The sequence below is a fragment of the Thamnophis elegans genome, chromosome 15 (assembly GCF_009769535.1).
Source record: "Thamnophis elegans isolate rThaEle1 chromosome 15, rThaEle1.pri, whole genome shotgun sequence".
Classification (NCBI taxonomy): domain Eukaryota; kingdom Metazoa; phylum Chordata; class Lepidosauria; order Squamata; family Colubridae; genus Thamnophis; species Thamnophis elegans.
Window position 1 is genome coordinate 25,344,093 of NC_045555.1, and position 21,049 is coordinate 25,365,141.

Sequence of the window (21,049 nt, forward strand, 5' to 3'; positions counted from 1 at the left end):
CCTGGAGGCTGTCAGGATCTGGATGGGAGCGAACAAGCTTGCACTCAATCCAGACAAGGCCGAGTGGCTACTGATGTTGCCTCCCAAGGATAGTCCAGGCATTCCATCCCTTAGCCTGGAGGGGGTGAAATCTTACACCCCTCAGAGAGGGTCCGCAACTTGGGTGTCCTCCTGGATTCACAGCTGACGTTAGAACACCACCTGTCGGTTGTGACCAGGGGGGCTTTTGCCCAGGTTTGCCTGGTGCACCAGTTGCGGCCCTACCTGGACCGGGAGGCACTTCGAATGGTCACTCATGCCCTCGTCACCTCAAGGCTCGATTACTGTAATGCGCTCTACATGGGGCTGCCACTGAAAAGTGTTCGGAGACTACAGTTGGTCCAGAATGCAGCCGCGCGAGCGATAACGGGTGTACCTAGATACACCCATGTTACACCCATCCTCCGCGAGCTGCATTGGCTTCTTATTGGTCTCCCAATGCGCTTCAAGGTGCTAGTCATTACTTTTAAAGCCCTACATGGCTTAGGACCTGGATATCTGAGAGACCGCCTCCTGCCACATACCTCCCAACGGCTGATAAGATCTCACAGGTTGGGCCTTCTCCGGGTGCCGTTGACCGGACAATGCCGGCTGGCGGCCCCTCGGGGGAGGGCCTTCTCTGTAGCTGCTCCGGCCCTGTGGAACGATCTACCCGTAGAGATCCGGACCCTTCCCACTCTCTCGGCCTTCCGAAAAGCCATGAAAACCTGGCTATTCCGGCAGACCTGGGGCTGTTGATTTCACGAACAAGGTCCAGCCCCACCTAGGCGGAATGTATGGTGTGTTGTTTTTAAATTGTTTATCTTTCTATTTTTAACTTTTTTAACTTTTATCTTGTTTCTGTAAGCCGCCCGGAGTCCTACGGGATTGGGCAGCATACAAATTTATTAAATTACTAATTACTAATTAATTGGTTCATGACTCTCTGAGACTCCTTGCCAGGTTTTGCAGATATCGGCCTGTCAGCTCTCCAAGCCAGATAAGGTCTGTGACTGTAAATCCTCCCTTGAAAGACTTTGCTGGATGTGAATGGGAAGAATTCACAGTAAATTAATAAAAGGGGTTTTTGTCGGGACAAGGAGTTTGCTTCATGCTCTTGGGAAGCCTCGGTCAGAACACCAAGTTTCACTTTACTGAAGAAAATATTTCAAGCCTTAACAACTAACAATGCAAGTGGAACCCAGTAAAAAAACACCTCGACACCTTGTATAAGAAACTTTTTGTCATCTTTTCATATTGTGCTAGAAATGTTGCATTATGTATGAAATCCTTTCAATGATAACATAGTCACAGCATGAGCCTCTTTGCTTACCGAGAATATTTTCATGGCGCATAAGAACTGTCTGGTAAATCTCTGTTTCCCGAAACCAGCTGGCTTCTTCGGGGGTGGAAAACACTTTCACAGCCACCTTTTCCCCTCTCCATTTACCCATCCAAACTTCACCGTATCTCCCTTTTCCAACCTGCTGGATCATCTGAATCTGTTTGGCAATCGTCCGTTGCACCTGACAAAAGAAAAAAAGGGCACCCCAGAATTCTCAAGCTGTGGATGACACATTTGAACGCTTTATTATTATTATTTACAAAAAGGATATGAACTAAAAAAAATAAAGTGATCCCTTCGAGGATTTCTTAGATTAGGCACGTAAATGGTTCGTTCAAAAACAGCTATCTTTTCAATTAAAAAATGTCATAGCTGAAAAGAACAGGAATGAATATAGCAATTGTAGCAATCGAAATTCTTTGAACTGAATTAATCTTGCTTGCTTTTCTTCAAGAATGCTTTAGGCCCGTGATGGTGAACCTATGGCATGTGTGCAAGAGGTGACACCCAAAGCCTTCTCTGCTGGCATGCGACCCGTCACCCAAGGTCAGATCTCTGTGGCGTTTATTTCGTGAGCTTCTGTTTCCCTGCAAAGGATGAAACAGAAGCTCACGAAAGAAAAAGATCTTACCTCTTGCTGCGCTGCCAGTGTTGGGATGTCCCGCCTCCCGCCGGTCTTCGGGTCTCTGCTGAGCATGCACGCTTATCAGTGCATGCACCCATGCATGTCCACACGCACGTGCACACCTTTCAGTTTGGGCATGTGCACACACACAGTTTGGGCACTCGGGTGTCTAAAAGGTTCACCATCACTGCTTTAGGCCGTAGGAGAAGGCATGGCAGAGCCAGGGGTTGGCGTGAAAAGAAGGATCAGTTTAGAATCCCTACGTAGCCACAAACAAGCTAAGTCCAACAGCTTTGAGACTTGTTGAATCTTATCTAGCTCTAACCAGGTACTGATTGTTAGTTGAGAAGATGGGTTATTAGCAAAAAATCAGTTAAACTGATAAAGTCAGTTAAACTGAGCCTTCATGCCAGGACCTCATCTTTCCTAGTGGCAGAAACCTTGACAAGTCTGCTATAAATAACGTAATTCTTGAACCACAGGCTTACCAACAGAGGCAGCCCTGAACCACTGCCAGAGCTGATGGACTGGTCAATAAGATCCTTTAATGATTCCCCAGTTGGGATGAAGGCCTCATCCTGCTCCAAATCACGATTGTAACGTCGTCTCTTTGCTACCCCTTTGCAGTAATGCCTGGAGGAAGAACAGATTACAATTCAATGGATCTTGATTTCATTCATGACCTAAATTCTAATTTGTCAAAAGTAATTTCAAAATTATATGCCACAGACTTTCTCCATTTTTACACTAGTAAGTAATTTCCTAATTATTGATTTTATGCAGTTGTTATCTACTTGAAACAGAAATGAATAACTGAACAGCGTTTGTGTCTCACCTCAAATGCATGGTTTAAATATGTGATAAATGAGCCCGCTAATTTCTATCTCTGGATAACAATATAATATACAAAACGTCTTTTCTTCATCTTACTATGAAGTTATTTAACTTATATCAAGCTAAATAACTGGAGCTAAATTAGATGAATTTAAATCATCACCTAGATTTTCTCAAAATATCATCAGGATCTCATATAAGATTATATGATGTAAAGGAATATATTAACCATAAACATTAAACGGGCAAATAGGTGAATGCAGATTCCAAATCATTAAAAATATTTTATATCCAGCACAAATAAGACCATGAATCTTGAAAGTTTTTCCTACATTCCACTACAGACTGTGTAGTGGGAGGTCCTGAGTATTATTCCACTTTATATAATTTTCTACACATTTAACCACCAAAAGTGATATAAATCAAATTGGGTTCAACTCGAAACTGCCTTTAAAACTTCCAGTCTATCCTGTTTTAATGCAACATCTTAAAGCTGCAACATGATTTACCTGTAGCAGAAACAGCCAAAGAGGGCAATCATCGCAATTATGCAGACTGCCATGCAAATAAGCACAGCTATCCAACGTATGCTGCCATCAAACAGGGTATCTAAACAAACAAACAAACAAACAAACAAACAAACAAACAAACATTAACACAGTATTTCTCAACCTTGGCCACTTTAAGATGTGTGGACTTCAACTCCCAGAATTCCTCAGCCAGGATATATGGCTGTGGAATTCTGGGAGTTGAAGTCCACACACCTTAAAGTGGCCATTATTAAGAAACACTGCATTAACATAAGCATAATTAAATGCAGAACTCTCTCACGGAAATTATCAGCCAAGATTTAGACAAATCTTATTGCAATCTACCTTCAGTAATACAATTTTGCAATAGTTCTTGTGTATAAACTGTATACGGAATGTCATCATCTATGGCTCTATTATTATTCAACTGGTATTTCACTCTTCAGGGATCATAATTAACAAGGTATAGATCTCTGGTTTGAGATGGTTTGAAACAAGGCAATCTGCCTAGTATCTGATTTGATATTCACGTAAACAATATTACATTTCCCCAGAGTTTTATACTATGTTTTACTATGCTCAGAACTAACTGTGAAGTCTTCTGTTGCTTGGATATTAGCTACTGTATTTTTCCCTCAAAAAAAAAAAAAACTGAAAACCTGGGTGTGTCTTATACACTGAATATAGCATTTTTTGCCTCCCAAAGCCCACCCCCTTCACCAAAATGGTTGTGCAGAGCCTGTAGAAGGCTTTCAGAAAGCTCCTGGGGGCTGGGGAGGACGGAAATGAGTGAAAAACAGACTCTTTTTTGCTTGATTTCCCCCAGCCCCCAGGAGTACTCTATAAAGGCTACGCCTGCAATATTTTTGACAAAAAATGGGCCCATTTTCACAAAAAAGGGCCAGTTTTTTGCTCATTTTGGGAGCCCCCACTCCCCAGGAGCACTCTGCAAGGCCCTTAAAGGCTATTCATGCCTTTGGGGGGGGGGGGAAACGGGCCCATTTTTGTGAAAAACGGGCCGTTTTTGGGAGGTTTGGAGAGTGCAAACCCCCTTAAAAAAAACAAAACCTGTCTCTTCAAAACCTTGGTGTGTCTTATACTCCAAAATTTACAGTACTTGAGTGATAGACCAAGGTTTAAAAATAGATGGGCAAAATCTTCATGCAAAGGCCCACTACCCCGTGGATCCCACCCACACAATATATCAGCAAGCATAGTACTTGTTGAAGAAGGGGGTAGAGTGGGCTGCAGATCTTGATTGCAGAAGTCAGTCCGGCAACATTCAATGGTACGGCGTCGTAGAACAACTCGGGAATCCTACAGAAGATATTGCACACTGAAGCAGCGCAGAAGAACATAGATATATATGTATGTATTCACACATCGGTTAATTATTATTATTTTGAGTATGATGGCAGAAGTAAAATAAACACACACACACACACACTGCATATACAGTCTTTGCAGAGGTGAGTTCCTGCCGGCATTACTACCGGTTCAAAGTGCAAAAAATTTTGCTCTGCGTGCATGCACACTTGCACCTTGAAAGATCTAAGCATGCGCACATCATTAGCAAAGGGGAAAAAAACCCACATTTTTGCAAAGAAAATTGTTCTGCGCATGTGCAGAACAGAAAAACAAGATGGCGCCACCGAGCATAGAACCGGTTCGGGTGTGTGTCCGGCGGAGTTACTACCTACTCGGCTGAACCGGTCCGACTGGTAGGAACCCACCTCTGAGTCTATGTAAAACTTGGCCTCATAACTGAATGTCCAATTCAGCTACATTCAGAGGCGATGGCCTCTGGCATTGCTTTGTGCAGACCTTTGTGCATAATTTTGCACAATATGTTTAATAGTTTCCTGATCAGCACCACAATCGCAACAAGGGGAATCTTTCCAGCCCCACTGATACAGGGCAGAGACAATTCTTCCTGTATCACATCTAATTCTGAGACAGGTTAAAAAAACAACAACAGATGATTTGGTCACTAATGGTCAGAGGCCACAAGAAAGTAAGTACATTGGACTATCAGCTAGTCATATGTATTTTCACAACCATGCACAGATGTTCAAGAATCCACAACAAAGCACTGGAAAGCAGGCATTGGTATATATTGTTGCTTTCCAAACAATATTTAAAATAGAGAAATGAGATCTGCCACAAAAGGTTGTGATGTGAAGGTCAGGTAGACATAGCGGTGACCTTCACCTAGCAATAGCACTTATGTATCCCTTCACAGTGGTCTACAGAACTTTTTGAGTGATTTACAGAGTCAGCATATTGTCCCTGACCATCTGGGTCCTCATTTTACTGACCTCGAAAGATGGAAGGCGGAGTCAACTTTGAACCGGTCAGGATCAAAACTCCCAGCTATGGGTAGAGTCAGCGTGCAATTTGGCATTTTCTACTTCATGAACATACACCATTTTCTCTAGGGCGTTTTGAGAGCTACCCATTTGATCTTGCCTGTTGTAGCCAGTCAGGGGCCAGTGCATCTAGTGGCAGATTCGGATAGTGAGGAAGTTCGGGAGGAACATGGGCCAGTCCTAGAGTCTGGGGAAGGCTCAGATGAGGGCTTTGTATCGGAGGCAGAGAGGGGGCCAGGGCTGTCTGACAGTTATCAGCTGTCTTCGGAGTCGGACATCAGTGGGGCAGAAGAACAGCTGGAGCCTGTTCACAGTGCGCTCAGCACAGAATTGCCAGACAAAGAGAACAGCTAAAGAGCAGCGGCTGACTTGGGAGTAAAGGCACAGGTGGACGGTGAATGGCCCCTCCCACAGGGAATAAAGAGGAGCGAAAGGGGAAGGGAGTTTGCAGGAGACAATTAGTTCAATTTATTAGGGTGAAGATCTGTTCCTGACTTCTTGCCAAGTAATTGCTCCTACAGCATGGCGTTTGGAAGATATCACCCTGGCACCTCTCCAAGCCTGATAAATGTTGCTGGAGAGGAATTCCCGTTAACCTAAATAAAAGAGGTTTTATTGGGATGAGGAGTCGGCTTCATGATCTTGGGAGGCCTAGGTCAGAACACTGCCTGCCTTTTCACATACACAATAGTTTCCTCAGAGTTAAGCTAAAGCTCATGCAACTATCACAATGGTCTTCTGAACCACAACATGGATTTAGTTTGTCATCTCCTTGTTCTGGAACTTTTCCCAACTTCTCAGATACTAGTCTGTAGATCTGGTATTGCTTGGTGGTCTCTCATATAGATAGTTCTCCCTTACTGACGGCAACTGGGACCAGCAACCATTAAGTGACATGGTCCATAGATGAACTATAACGTGACCATGCAGGACTCCCAACACCAGTTCTGTTATGGTCATTAAGTAAATCATTGAGGGGGTAAGTGTGACATCACATGAGTGTGATTTGCAGCAAACAATGACTCAACTTTCAGAGAATTCTACCTGGTGACTGAGATCCTTCACTAACATATTGCCACTCACTTTGGGGAATAAACTCTAAGATTGGTGTAAGGGAGACATTTTAACTAATAATTTAATTAATTAATTTATTAATAAGAATTTTAGAAGCTGGCACCTTCCCATAACCAATTGGTTCAGACTGAAGAAGCTGTTTCGATGGCCAGAAAAAAACATCTCAAACAACAAGAAAGTAAATCTAGTTGCTGTGACTCAACTTTCAGACTATTTTTGATAAAAGTGGCAACCTTTTAAAGCTTTTGGGAAAAAAAATCAATATGCTGTCCTTCGCCTGCAGCAAGCACTTAGGTTTTAACAAAAATTGATAAGCAGCTTTAGGGAAAGTGAATAGCGATGGCTTCTCCTTCCTCATTTCTGGAAACCACTTAGAGAATCAGCCATAAGCTACCTTGCACTGGAAGTCCGAACCTTCGTATTTCATGCAGCCGGAAGAAAGAGTTTTTTCTCCGTTTTCATCTTCCTCAATGATGGCAAAACAATGTCCATTCGTTCTGAAAAATAGATGAACTCGCTTCAGTTCTCTGAATGCTGCGTTCAGCCAGTCTCTTCAGCAAACAGTGTTGTTTTTTCTCCCTCTAACACAGGGGTGTCAAACTCGATTTCTTTGAGGGCCGCATCAGGGTTGGGTTTGACCTTGGGGAGGGGGGCATGGCCAGGATGGGCATGGCCAGCTCGACATAACTCATATCGGCGCCTGTGGTGGCCCAAGTGCTCTGCCAGCAAATATGGGGTCCCAAGCTCCGTTTCGGGCTGCGATAGCCTCCTGCAACACTCTGCCAGCAAAAACAGAGTTTCACTTTCCTGGCAGAGGATTGCAGGAGGCCCTCGCAGCCAAAAACGGAGCTCAGGACCCTGTTTTCACTGACAAAGGCACCACTGGTCGGTCCTTTGCTGTTTCCAGGATGGCCTCATGGTCTTGATCTAAGTACCCCGCAGGCCAGATCTGGCTCCCGGGTCTTGAGTTTGACACCCTTATTCTAACACTAGCAGTGTATGCTACTCTGATGGGAAATGAAACTAGCTGCAAATAGAAGATGCTGAACAGGGCGACAACTAGAAATACATTTATGGCTCCATTTTTCTAATCTGAAATTTGGATTTCAATCCTATATAGGCAGTGGTGGGATTCAGCCAGTGCGCACCACTTCGGAAGAACCGGTTGTTAAGTTTCTGAGCAGTTTGGTGAACTGGTTGTTGGAAGAAATCATTAGGGCAGAGAACTGGTTGTTAAATTATTTGAATCCCACCAGTGCATTTAGGAACAACCACTTTCTGTGCCTCTAGAATTATAATGTGTTTGAAATCATTTCATGTCTGCACATGTTAAATCCTGGCAGAGTTGATACAGATATAACCACTAGAGGGCAATAAAAAACTGCAAGTTTTAAAATCACATCTTTTAATGCTAAGGCGTTAAAATGTTGCATCTTGAAATTTCTGAAATATTTCCAAATAAGAAAGCAATTATTTAATCACCAAGGTATAAGGAATTAAGAACTAGGGAGGGGAAATGATGTTGAAGCCTCTCCTCTCACCAGGTCTTCATTATGTCTGCAATACTTACTTGCATGTGTTATTAATGGCGTTTTCTGGACAGTGACCGGAGCAGTAGCACTGTAAAAAAGGCATGATATCCTCTGGGGCTACTGTCACCCCATCTTCCTGTTTCTGCTGGCCAGGCTCTGTCTTTATTCCTGCTGCATGGATCATGCCGTCTTGTTTCCAGCCTGTGGGATATTCCCAAAGGAAGTTTAGTCCATTTTGCTGCAAGCCCATTGTGCAGAGAAGGTTTAAACACTTGGGATGGCATTAGGGTCACTGGATCTTTTGGGCTTCTTATTTCAGAAAACCCTAAGAAGCACACACTCTAACCACAGCAGATTTTCTTGTACCAAAGCAACACTGAATCACCATGGAACTGAATTCCAAGCTTACTGTATTTTTCGAAGTATAAGACGCACCTTTTTTTCCTGAAAAAAGAGGCTGAAAATCTAGGTGCATCTTATACACTGAATGCAGCTTTTTTTGCTTCCCGAACCGCCCCCCCACAAACAAAAATGGTTGTGAATAGCCTTTAGAAAGCTTCCAGAGTGCTCCTGGGGGCTGGGGAGGGCAGAAATGAGCGAAAAACAGGCAGTCTTTTTGCTTAATTTTGCCCCACCCCCAGCCCATAGGAGCATTCTATAAGCCTAAAGGCTATTCATGCCCTTTTTGGGACAAAGAAAATGGGCCCATTTTTGTGGAAAAGGGCCCATTTTTGCTTGTTTTTGCCCCGCCTCCGTCCCCAGGAGCATTCTACAAGCCTCCTAAAGGCTATGCATGCCCTTTTTTTTTTTGACAAAAAACGGGCCCATTTTCATGAGGTCTGTAAAGTGCAAATCCTTTTTTTTATTATTTGCTTCTTCAAAATCTTGGTGCGTCTTATACTCCGGTGCGTCTTAAACTCCAAAAAATACGGTAATTTGAGGACAGTCAGAACAAGAGATGAAACACAAATATAACAGAAAAACGGAATTGGAAGGGATCCTGGAGGTCTAATCCAATCCCTTGCTCAAGTAGGAGACTCAATACTATTCCAATAGGTCTCAATCTCTTCTTAAAAACCTCTAGAGATGGAGCACCCACAACCTCTGAAGGCAACCTCTTGCACTGGTTAATTGTTCTCACTATCAGGAAGTTTCTCCTTATTTCTAGGCTTGGTTCTCTCCTTGATTAATTTCCATCCATTGCTTGTCTTGCCTTCTGGTGTTTTGGAAAAAAGGTTGATCCCCTCTTCTTTGTGGCAGCCCCTCAAATATTGGAAAACTGCTATCATGTCATTCCTACTCCTCTTTTTTATTAGATTAGACATACCCAGTTCCTGAAACTGTTCTTCATGTTTTAGCCTCCAGTCCTCTAGTCATCCTTGTTACTCTTCTCTGTCCTCTTTCCAGAGTCTCAACATCTTTTTCATATTGTGGCTACCAAAACTGGATGCACTATTCCAAGTGGGGTCTTACTAAGGCTTTATAGTAGTGGTACTTATACTTCACGTCATCTTGATTCTATCCCTCTGTTAATGCAATCTAGAATTTCAACATCAGTCCACAATCTCTGTCAAACCTATGGGAATGATCTCAAGCCAAAAAAAAAAAAAGGGGGGGGGGGATGCAGAATACTTTCATTTTATCAGCTGGGTGGATTTGATTTAAATCAAGTTGATTTAAATCATGGTTTAAATCACCAGTAAAAAGGCTTGTTTTAAATCAACTCAATTTAAATCATGATTTTTAAAGAGTCACTGTCCCGCAGCGGCTGCTCCTCTGATCCGATGTTGACTCACCGACAGTCCCAATATTGCAGAATGTACAACCTCATGCTACATAATTAAGCTCCATATACTGCTGAATAAACTAAATTATGAATGTATTTTAAATAGAAAACTATCTTTAGATAGATTTTTACTTCATAAGCATTTTATTAAAATAAATTTGATAAAAAAATCCGATTTAAATTTAAATTTTTTTTTTAAAAAAATCGATTTTTATCCACCCTGTTCAGCTGTGCCACAGATAGGCTTTGCATACTGTAGTATTCTGTGCTAATGACAGATTATGATCAGGGATATTTAAGTAATATACATGTGACTTTGATATTCTTTGAGACAATCTTGTAACCACGGGCACAATGCAGAATGAATATAAGTATAATCTTTATTGTCATTGTAATTAAATACAATGAAATTGGTTGGAGAAGCCCCTACATTTTGTTCAGCAGGTAATTTTATACCGTAATGGGACAAAACTATTTGAAAAGTTTATGGCAAGGACAAAGAATTCTCTTTTTCAGTAATTTCATTTCTCTGGCCTAAAACATCTCAGCTGCATCCCAAGGGCAGAAGCCAGTACACAACACAACACACACACACACACACACACACACACACAATCTCAATGTCTACACAAATATTAAATAGGCAAAGTCTAGTTTTACAGCAAAGTTCAATCTAAGGACATTTTCTCCATATGTCAAACAAACAAGCACATGCTGAGTTTCCAGTTTAAAACAAAGTAAAGATAAAGGTTTTCACTGTTTTCAGTGCATGAAATAAAGCAGTATTTCCCAACCGTGTCAACTTCAAGATGGGTGGACTCCAACTCCCAGAATTCCCAAGCTGGGGGATTCTGGGAGTTCAAATCTACTCATCTTGAAGTTGACACGGTTGAGAAACATTGGAATAAAGTGTAGTTGAAAGAAACTGGAATTCTTAGCTCTAAATTATCGGAAATACAACCGCTATTTCTACGAACTGACAAACCTATCATATAAAACATATCCTCTTCTCATTTATATTACTATAAAGGTTTTCCTTTGGAGCCAAAGCATTGATTCAATGACCTGTCATTGCAGGGGTTGATTTGAAAGGCACTCTGCACATGAACGGAAACAATCCTGCCACAGGAAAAGAACACACCCAGGGGACCAAGCACGGGGCAAGGAAATGGGCAGCGTGGGATCTGTTATTGCTGCAGAGACAGAGAGCGATGTGCAAGATCCCTCTAGTCTAGTTTTTCTCTCTCACACACACTTCTTTGCAATTAGGTCTCATCAGCACACAGGTTATTTGCTTGTGTATCTGTGTAATTTTTAAAAGAAGGCAAGCAAATGACAACTACCGCAGGGAGTTGGGGGTGGAAAAAGCAAAAGGCCAGGGAAGGTTTTTCAAAATAGAAGGAAAGGAGCAGGGACCATTCGCAAAGAGGTCCCTGGCTGTCTATCAACTTGAACGGGAGGTGTGCAATGAAAACTGCATCCACCAATCAAAGCCCTGTTCTGCCCATTGCTTGCTTTGGTGCATGTACGGCAGTGTTTTTGTCTACGCTGGGGTGATGGCACGCATGCCCACATAGAGGGCTCTGCATGCCAACTGTGGCACACGTGCTGTAGGTTCGTGCTTGAACAGGGGGTTGGACTAGAAGACCTCCAAGGTCCCTTTATTCTATTCTATTCTGAATTCTACTCTACTCTATTTGCATTTTCATCTTCCTGTCTCAGTGTTTGTTGACAAGGAAATCAGCTGCAATAATCTAGTACTTCAAATGGATCTGAGATCATTAGTGCTGATGGTTTCTAAACACTGTTCTTGATTTCCCGATAACTGCATTGACTGAAAACCAGGGAAATCATTAAATCGCACTGACTGAAAACAAATAACAAATAACGGCAAAAGAACCACTTAAGTGGACTGACATAAACCACAAACATCACACTTGCATTCACGTGTGGAAACGGCCAGGAACGAAATCAGAATAAATATTATACAAATAAATTTGGCACGCCTGTTAATAGGATGCACAACTGAAGTTGGTGCTTGTTTAAGTAGCACACTGCTCCAAGGAACCCACCACCAGACAACTATGTCAGACTTAAACGTACTTAAATATTGACGAACCTATGGCACGGGCATATATTAGGACCCGAGCCTGTCTAATTTAATGAAAAGAAGAACTAGGGGTGACATGATATCGGTCACAATATCTCTATCGGTTCCAATATCTCAGGGGCTGTCACAAAGAAGATGGGTCAACCTATTCTCCAAAGCACCTGAAGGCAGGACACTCAGCAACGGATGGAAACTAATTAAGGAAAGAAGCAATCTGGAATTAAGGAGAAACTTCCTAACAGTGAGGATCCCGTAGAGATCCGGACCCTTACCACCCTCCCGGCCTTCCGTAAAGCCACCAAGACCTGGCTGTTCCGGCAGGCCTGGGGCTGTTGATCAATATCCAGCCCCACTTAGACGGAATGCATGATGTGGAATTTTAACAATTGTATTTTTTATTTTTTATTTTTAATTGTTTCTTTTTACCTTGCCTGTAAGCCGCCCAGAGTCCCAAGGGAGCGGGCGGCATACAAATCTTATTAAACTAAAACTAAACTAAACAATTAACCAGGAGAACAGCTTGCCTCCAGAAGTCCTAGGTGCTCCATCAATGGAGGATTCTAAGAAGAGACTGGACACAGCCAAATTGTCTGAAATGGTATAGGATCCCATGCTTGGATTGGAAACCCTTCAAGGTCTCTTCCAACTCTGTTATTCTGTTATCATCTACCCATATACCGCATTTTGCTGTGTATAAGACACACTCCTCCCCCCCCAAAGTGGGTGGAAATGTCTGTGGTCTTAGAGAGAGAATGTTGCAAAAGCCCTGCCTACCAACAGGCCACCACCCTTTGGCTTCTGCCTCCCAGCAATTTGCCTCCTTGCAGCAAACAGCATGGTCAGCTTCAGCACAGCCTGATTTAGCACAAGCAGCTGACTGGCAGTTGGATCTGCCTCCCAGAACCTCTGATCAGCTGTTCCAGGGTGTGGGGATTGCAACCACCCATTGCCGCCACCATTGCTGCCGCCCACCACCGCCTCCGTGCACTCCATTTTCAGCCTCCGCATGTCCCATTTATGGGCACTTCAAAGATACAGGAATTAGTGGTGGTGGCAGCGCGGACAGGCCACAAATGGGGTGCGCAGAGGCCAAAAACGGGGCATGCGGAGGCCAAAAATGGGGTGCGTGGAGGCGGTGATAGGTGACAGTGGCAATCCCCGTAGCCTGGAACAGCTGATTGGAGGTATTCCAGGAGGCCAATCCAACTGCCAATCAGCTGCTTATGCTAAATCAGGCTGCGCTGAAGGTGACCAGGTTGTTTGCTGTTTGTTCAAAGGAGGCAAATTGCTGGGAGGCAGAGGGAGATTTTTTTTCTTGTTTTCCTCCCCAAAAGCTGGGTGCGTCGTATAGTCCGGAGCATCTTATAGTCCGAAAAATATGGTACTTATGATCCCCCCCCCCCCCCCCGTTATACATGCTGACGCTTTCAGTTAAGGCCCTAAAAATGTTTCTCTATGGTATTTCTTAACCTGTGAAACCTCTTTCCCAGCAAGATTCATAGGGAATTTGCCTAGTGTTAGGGATGGCAATGAAAATTTAAATGACTGGGATAACTTGTAGACAAGCTCACACAGCTGGGCAGGATCAGAATAGCAAGAACTACATGGACCTCCATAAGGTATCTTTAATACCACTCTTGAAATAAATCAACTTATGACCACAACTGAGCCCAAAATTTATGTTGTTAAGCAAGACATTTGTGAAGTGAGTTTTGCCCCATCTAACGGTCCTTCTTGCCACAGGTGTAAAATGAATCACTGCAGTTGTTAAGTTAGTGACACTGTTGTTAAGTGAATCTGGCTTCCTCTTGACTTTGCTCATTAGAAGGTCACAAAATATGATTACATGATCCTGGGATGCTGCAACGGTCATAAATAGGAATAGTTGCCAAGCATCTGAGTTTTCATCTTGTGACCACGGAGATGCTCCAACGGTCGTTAAGTGTCAAAAATGGTTAGAACTCCCTTTTTTCCAGTGTTGTTGTAACTATGAATGGTCGCTAAATGAACTTTGGAAATTGAGAATGACCTGTACAGAATCTTGGAAACTGCAGAAGGAAGTTTCAAGCCTCATTTATAGTGACTTTATTAAAATGGAGTCCCTTTGACATAATATAAAGGGTTTTCCCCCAGATTTCTGGGCACCTGAACTGAACTGCTATTTATAAAATGGATTTCCTTGCTACCTCTTGAATGCTTAGGCTCGTGATGGTGAATCTATGGCATGCGTGCCACAGTTGGCACGGGGAGCCATTTCTTAGGGCACTGAGGCGTTGCCCTTGCTAGCTGATTTTGGCCTTCATTTTTGGCTGTTTTTCTCGCTCTGGAGGGCGAAAAACAGCCCTACGGGCAACCTGGAAGTTGGAAAATGGTCCATTTCCGGCCTCTGGAGGGCCTGCGGCAGGGCGGGAGAGACCCCCCCCCCCCCGGCTCCTAGAAAGCCTCTGGAGCCTGGGGAGGAGAAAAAACGGGTTCACCGTGCCATCACGCTCCAAGAGCGGGAGGGGAAGGGTGTTGCGCGCATATGACACTCTCCCCATGCTCACCCCGCTTTTGGCACGCGATGGCAAAAAGGTTAGCTATCACTGGCTTACGCCCAGCCTCTGTTCTATTCCTTTCTCAGACTCTTCACAACTTCTCAAAAGTTAGATCTTATTGCGGGGAGACACTTATGCTAATGTAATCCTGGTAATTTAAGATAGGATGATGTTAAGTATTTTGTGCTTTATTCTAAATTTCATTCTATACATTGCTATAGGCATCAAGACCATTTCTTAAAACCTGAAGTTGTAAAAGCACAACTTTACCTTGAAAAACGAGGAATGTGTAGAACCCCAGTAATCTGATGGAAACTCTTGAATTGATCATGGCTTGTAATTAAAGCTTTTCTGCACTGTCAGGTTTGGCAAATCGTTCAGCTCTTGACAAGCTTTCAAGCCGGACTCTTCAGAGAAATCTGAGCAGTTTGGCAATCAGCTGAATCCAACATTTAATTCTTCCAGTTTTTCTTCTGAAAAAAGAAATGAAACGAAAAAATTTGAATAGATAATAAACTCCATCATCTGAAAGGAATAGAAAAGTTTCACATGGCTAATACACAATAAGGTCTTAAAATAAGTATATAAAGACAATATATATTGTCTATATATAGGGACCAGGGGTCAGCAACCTGTGGCTCTGGAGCCGCATGTGGCTCTTTCATCCCTCTACTGCAGCTATCTGTTGTTCAAAATATGTGTCACAACCACCAATGTGAGACACCCACCGGCACACAATTTATTGATCTTTTCGACCCCCGGTAGGCCAACCATGAATAAATCCAAGAACAGAAAAGTTTCAGAAGAAAACAGAATGTTTAATTCAACTACATAGACTACTTTTGTGGCCCCTCATAAAACAGTCAGGCACGGGAAGGATTTTGTGGCTCCGGGTATTTTCTTTTCTGTGGGAAACAGGTCCAAATGACTCTTTGAGTGTGTTGCCGACCCCTGATATAGACAAACTAAAATAGCCCTTGTATTTTATACACATTGACTGAGTGAATCTATATCAGCTGCAATGGCCAGAACATGAATTTACGTACTTCTATGTGCTGTATTTTTTGGAGTAGAAGACACACCAAGGTTTTGAAGAGGCAAATTAAAAAAAAAGTTTTTTCACTCTGCAAACCTCCCAAAAACGGCCCATTTTTCCCCAAGCAAAGGGCATGAATAGCCCTTAGGAGGCTTGTAGAGTGTTCCTAGGAGGGTGGGCCCCCCAAAAGGGCCCGTTTTTTTGTTGAAAAAAATGGGCATTAGGAAGCTTATAGAGTGCTCCTGGTGGCTTGGGGGGGGGGGAACAAATTTGAGCAAAAACCGGCCCAGGGTTTCAGGAGGCAAAAAAATGCTGTATTCAGTGTATGACACACCCAGATTTTCAGCCTCTTTTTTGAGGGAAAAAGGTGCGTCTTATACTCTGAAAAATACGGTAATAATCAATGCCCCCCAATGGGTAGGTCTTTCTCTTTCTAGTGAGGAAAAAGAAGGATTTTCAGTGGTTCATGGCCATCTTATTCTAAGATCCTAACAAACTCAAAATTATTCAAAATTGAAAGAAGAATATTTCAGTAAAGAGAACACATCTTTTGCCATAGTCTAGGAAAAGCAGCAGTTTTATGTCACCTCATGCTAATCCATGTTCAAAATAAAAACGCATTTATTAAAAATGACATTTTTAAAACTCCATGTTTAGGCCCACAAAAAGGGGTGTGTGAAGTTGCTCTTCTGCTTCAAATCATCCTATTGGATTAAAGAAGGAAAAGTGATCATATTAAAAAGTTCCTTCAATGATTTTAATAGAGGCAAACATAGTCTTAAAGAAATAAATAGCCATTTGAATACCTAAAGAATTTAATGCGGACAATACAGATTCTGTGTTCAGATACGGATTTTGCCTTTGAGGGGGGGCCCTTATCTGAGTGAGTTTGACCCCCTGACCCCTGTCAGCCTGGCCTTATTCTTGAAATAAAAAATCTGGATTTGTGCAAGGATGTGCTGTAATTACTATTGATAGCTGCTTCTGTCATAAATAATTCAATCTCTCTTTTGGCAGGATCCAAGGACTTCGGAGTTTAATGACTGCTTCGTAGTCATTTAACAGGGCAGCAAATTACTGGGAATGCTCAGCGGCGTCTGCAGGCCTAATTTGCAGATGGAAGGGGCACATGGCCTTCAACCTATGGCCTACTTTTCACACATCCGTGACTTTAGTAATCAAGAAAAAAAATACCTTCCCGACACAAGGAATAAGCCAATTTATCTGATGATTGCTTGGACCAACTTAGCTAGGAATGCCCAAATCTAGGCCTATTCACAGCGCGAGGTAAGGCGTAAAAACTCAGTGTCAAAACTTAAAAGCAAACAAGTTTGAACAACTTTACAAGCAAGAGCACATTTAAAATCTAGAATAATAGAGTTGGAAAGGACCTTGGAGGTCTTCTATATCATCCCCCTTGTTTGAGCAGGAAATAAAGGTAAAGGTTCCCCATGACCATATAGGCTAGTCGTTCCCAACTCTAGGGGGTGGTGCTCATCTCTGTTCCAAAGCCGAAGAGCCAGCGCTGTCCGAAGACGTCTCCATGGTCAGGTGGCTGGCATGACTAAACACCGAAGGAGCACGGAACACTGTTACCTTCCCACCAAAGGTGGTCCCTATTTTTCTATTTGCATTTTTACGTGCTTTCGAACTGCTAGGTTGGCAGAAGCTGTGACAAGTAATGGGAGCTCACTCCTTATGTGGCCCTCAATGAAATCGAGTTTGACGCTCCTGGACTAGACATACCCAATTCCTGCCACTCTTTGTATGTTATAGCCTCCAATCCCTTAATCATTCTTGTTGCTCTTCTCTGCACTCTTTCCAGAGTCTCAACATTTGTTCCTATCTGAACCGTGGTTCCATTCCCATACTAACAATGCTTCTTTAAGGGTGTTCACTCCAGGTAGACGCATAAACACCAATGTTTACTATATTTAGATTCATATTTGTATGTAACTATTTAGAAGCATTTGTGTCTGTCCTGGCACTTATTTTCCTGTTTTGCTTTGAAGTTTTGTTTGTTCAATAAAAAGCGAAACAGAATTTTTTTAAAAAAATCTTTAAGCCTCATCCCAGTAGTGGGTTCCAGATCCGGTCGCAGCTGGTATGTTGCACACATGGCTGGGCGTCCTTGTCGGGCCCACACGCTACACACGCATGTACACGCCACCGCTCTGCGACACCCAGCTGCTCGGCGGAGGTCGCGCAGGCTACTGCCCCCAGCTACCACCGGTATGCCTGTACCAGGCCGTATTTCCCAGAACCCACCACTGTCTCACCCCCTATTTGGAAATCAACTGGAAAAATATTCAGTAGCAAAGTATTGTATTTTCACTTCAACACCAAGAGTTATTAGACATTTAAAAAAATGTTATATTTGAAAAGCATGCATATGGGGTGTTTGTGTGTATTCCAATTTATAAGCAGCCAAGGTTTAGCATATACAAAAAGTATATTGAAACATACCAAACCTTATGGGAAAGTGAAAAAAAATGATGAAAATCAGGAATAAAAGTAAGCAGGTCACAAGCAGCGTGGATAAAAATTGATCTACAAAAATAAAAAAATCAGATTGATTTTTAAAAATTTAAATCAGATTTTTAAAAATTTAAATCAGATTTTAAAAATTTAAATCAGATTAAAAAATTTAAAAGATTTTTAAAAATTTAAATCAGATTTTAAAAATTTAAAAGATTTTTAAAAATTTAAATCAGATTTTTAGGATTTTTATCAAATTTATTTTAATATAATGCTTAATATAATCTAAAGATAGTTTTCTATTTAAGGTACATTATTAATGTAGTTTATTCAGCATGAAATGGAGCTGAGTTATGTAGCATGAGGCTGTATATTCTGCAATATTGGGACTTTCAGTGAGTCAACAGCGGGTCAGAGCTGCGGGTCAGAGATGATAGTTGCTCTTTAAAAAATATGATTTAAATCAAGTCAGTTTAAATCAAGCCTTTTTTACTAGTGATTTAAATCATGATTTAAATTGAGATTTAAATCGACATGATTGAAATCAAATCCACCCTACCAAGCCCCCCAAATTAAAAACCAAGCCGATTAGATGCAAATAGTTTCATAAGTGTTGCTTTTTATTCATTTTAGAAACAGCGTTCAATAGTTTTGACTTTTTGCTTCTCCTTTTGAACAGCCAACTGATTTTAAGCTTCAAATCAGGTTTTCATGGCCTAGGCATGATGGATGCTTGTGGACAATACCTAGTATTTGTCACTTACACAGAATCTGTACCCTGCTCACTTCTATAAGCACCCGGGATTTAGCTAACTGACCTTATCTTTCCAGATTGGTGGGCTGTGCTCACTTATATCCCTGGTATATTGAGTGCTAACACACTTGATTTATAACCTGTCCTATCAACAAGGACAAAACACACACAGGCTGAAATAAACTCTTGCTTATCTCCTGGCCATTAAAGGCTTGGCGTAATACAAAACTCTTACCTCACCTTTGGAAGATGATGAAAATGGCTGTTATACAACTCAGGACACAAAGAAAAACAAATGTTTGCAAGAATATTTCCCCGTATACTGTTAAGCACTGCCTCGTTTCAGGAGATGGTTTTGTGTTTTGAGATCCCAGTGGACAACAAAACAGTTATGCAGAACTTCAGCAAGGAGGTACATTTGGGTATTTTGTCTCTTCCCATCTTCTAAATTCTGTGGTATAAAAATCTTCTAATGTCCCTTTGATGCTGAGTTCACAGAGTTTCATTAAAAGGATGTTTAACCTGTGTGTAAAACAGAACGCCACACCAACACCAGCTGTGATTTTTCATGTAAAACCATGGAAGCACTGGTGGATGGTAGAAGTGTTAGCACCCAAGAACCCACAAATATATAGTTTGAGCTTTCTCCTTTGGCATGCATTTAGCCAAGGGTATCAAAAGTTCTCCAATATTTTTTTATGCCCACTGGGATCCAATAGAAATCCAGACAAATAGTGTACTGGGTATGTCCAGTCTGGTGAAAAGGATTAGGGGTGATATGATAGCAGTCTTCCAATATTTAAGGGGTTGCCACAAAGAAGAGGGGGGAGTTAAGCTATTCTCCAAAGCACCTGAACAAGAAGCAGTGGATGAAAACTAATCAAGGAGAGGTGCAATCTAGAACGAAGAAGAAATTTCCTGACAGTTGAATGGCTTGCCTCCAACATTGTGGCTACTCCATCACTGGAGGTTGTTAAAAAGAGTTTGGACAGCCACTTGTCCAGAATAGTATAGGCTAGGGGGTCTCCTGCTTGGGCAGGGGGTTGGACTAGAACCATGATGGCAAACTTACGGCACGTGTGCGGGAGGTGGCACACAGCGCCCTCTCTGATGGCACGTGAGCAATCGCCCCAATTCAGTCTGCCGCACATCCGCATGCCTCTCGTTGGCCAGCTGGTCTTTGGGTCTCTGCCGCGCATGCCTGGGGTGCATTGTACATGCAAAGGGTACATACACCAAATGGGGCATGAAGAGAGTTTGAGAGGCCTGCAAAATGCTCTGGGGACGGGGGAAGGGCCTAAAAAACGAGCAAAAAATGGGCCCATTTTTTGCAAAAAACAGGGCATGCATAAGCTTTGGGAGGCTTGTAGAATGCTCCAGTCAGCCAGTTTTTTGTTCTTTTTTGCCGTTCCCAGCCCTCAAGACCACTTTGCAGGCCTCCCAAACCCTCTGCACATTGATTTTTGCAAAGGGGGCAGATTTTCGGGAGGCCAAAAATGCTGTATTCAGTATATAAGGGGCACCCAGATTTTCAACCTCTTTTTTTGGGGGGAAAGGTGCATCTTATATTCTGAAAAATACAGTATATATCTCCTGCTGCAGGGGAGCCTTGCTTCACAGCTTGGTGGAGTGGGGGGTGGGAATTGAAGAAGCACTGGAATCTGAGTGGGACACCTCAGCTTTTGAAGTCTGGGTGGAGGATGAACTTACCCATTCCTGGGGAAAGGATGAAGCCCTGTGTTGTAATTTGTTATGAGGAGGTTGGGGAGGAACACGGGCCAGTCCTGGAGTCTGGAGAAGGCTCTGATGAGGGCTCTGCATCAGAGGCAGAGATGGGGCTGCCTTCCCATTAATGTCCGCATTAAATTCTTTAGGTATCAGCTGCCTTCAGAGTCAGACGTCAGTGAGGCAGATGAACAGCTGGAGCTTGTTCCGAGTGTGCACACGGGCAGAGTTGCCAGACAAAGGGAACAGCTAAAGAACAGGGGTCGACTTGGGAGTAAGGTGACAGGTGGATGATG

General features: G+C 42.6%; 1 protein-coding gene across 1 annotated transcript in view; it reads right to left on the reverse strand.

The window, feature by feature from the left end:
• BMPR1A (bone morphogenetic protein receptor type 1A) overlaps window positions 1-21,049 on the reverse strand; it is a 77,183-nt gene that overhangs the window by 12,461 nt on the left and 43,673 nt on the right. Inside the window, exons 2-8 of the mRNA XM_032231890.1 lie at window positions 15,031-15,233; window positions 8,366-8,528; window positions 7,190-7,292; window positions 4,573-4,669; window positions 3,332-3,431; window positions 2,477-2,621; window positions 1,352-1,544 (exon numbers count right to left, since the gene is read on the reverse strand). Of these exons, the coding sequence (XP_032087781.1) occupies window positions 1,352-1,544; window positions 2,477-2,621; window positions 3,332-3,431; window positions 4,573-4,669; window positions 7,190-7,292; window positions 8,366-8,528; window positions 15,031-15,091 (862 nt within the window). The 5' untranslated portion in view covers window positions 15,092-15,233. The remainder of the gene's footprint in view (window positions 1-1,351; window positions 1,545-2,476; window positions 2,622-3,331; window positions 3,432-4,572; window positions 4,670-7,189; window positions 7,293-8,365; window positions 8,529-15,030; window positions 15,234-21,049) is intronic.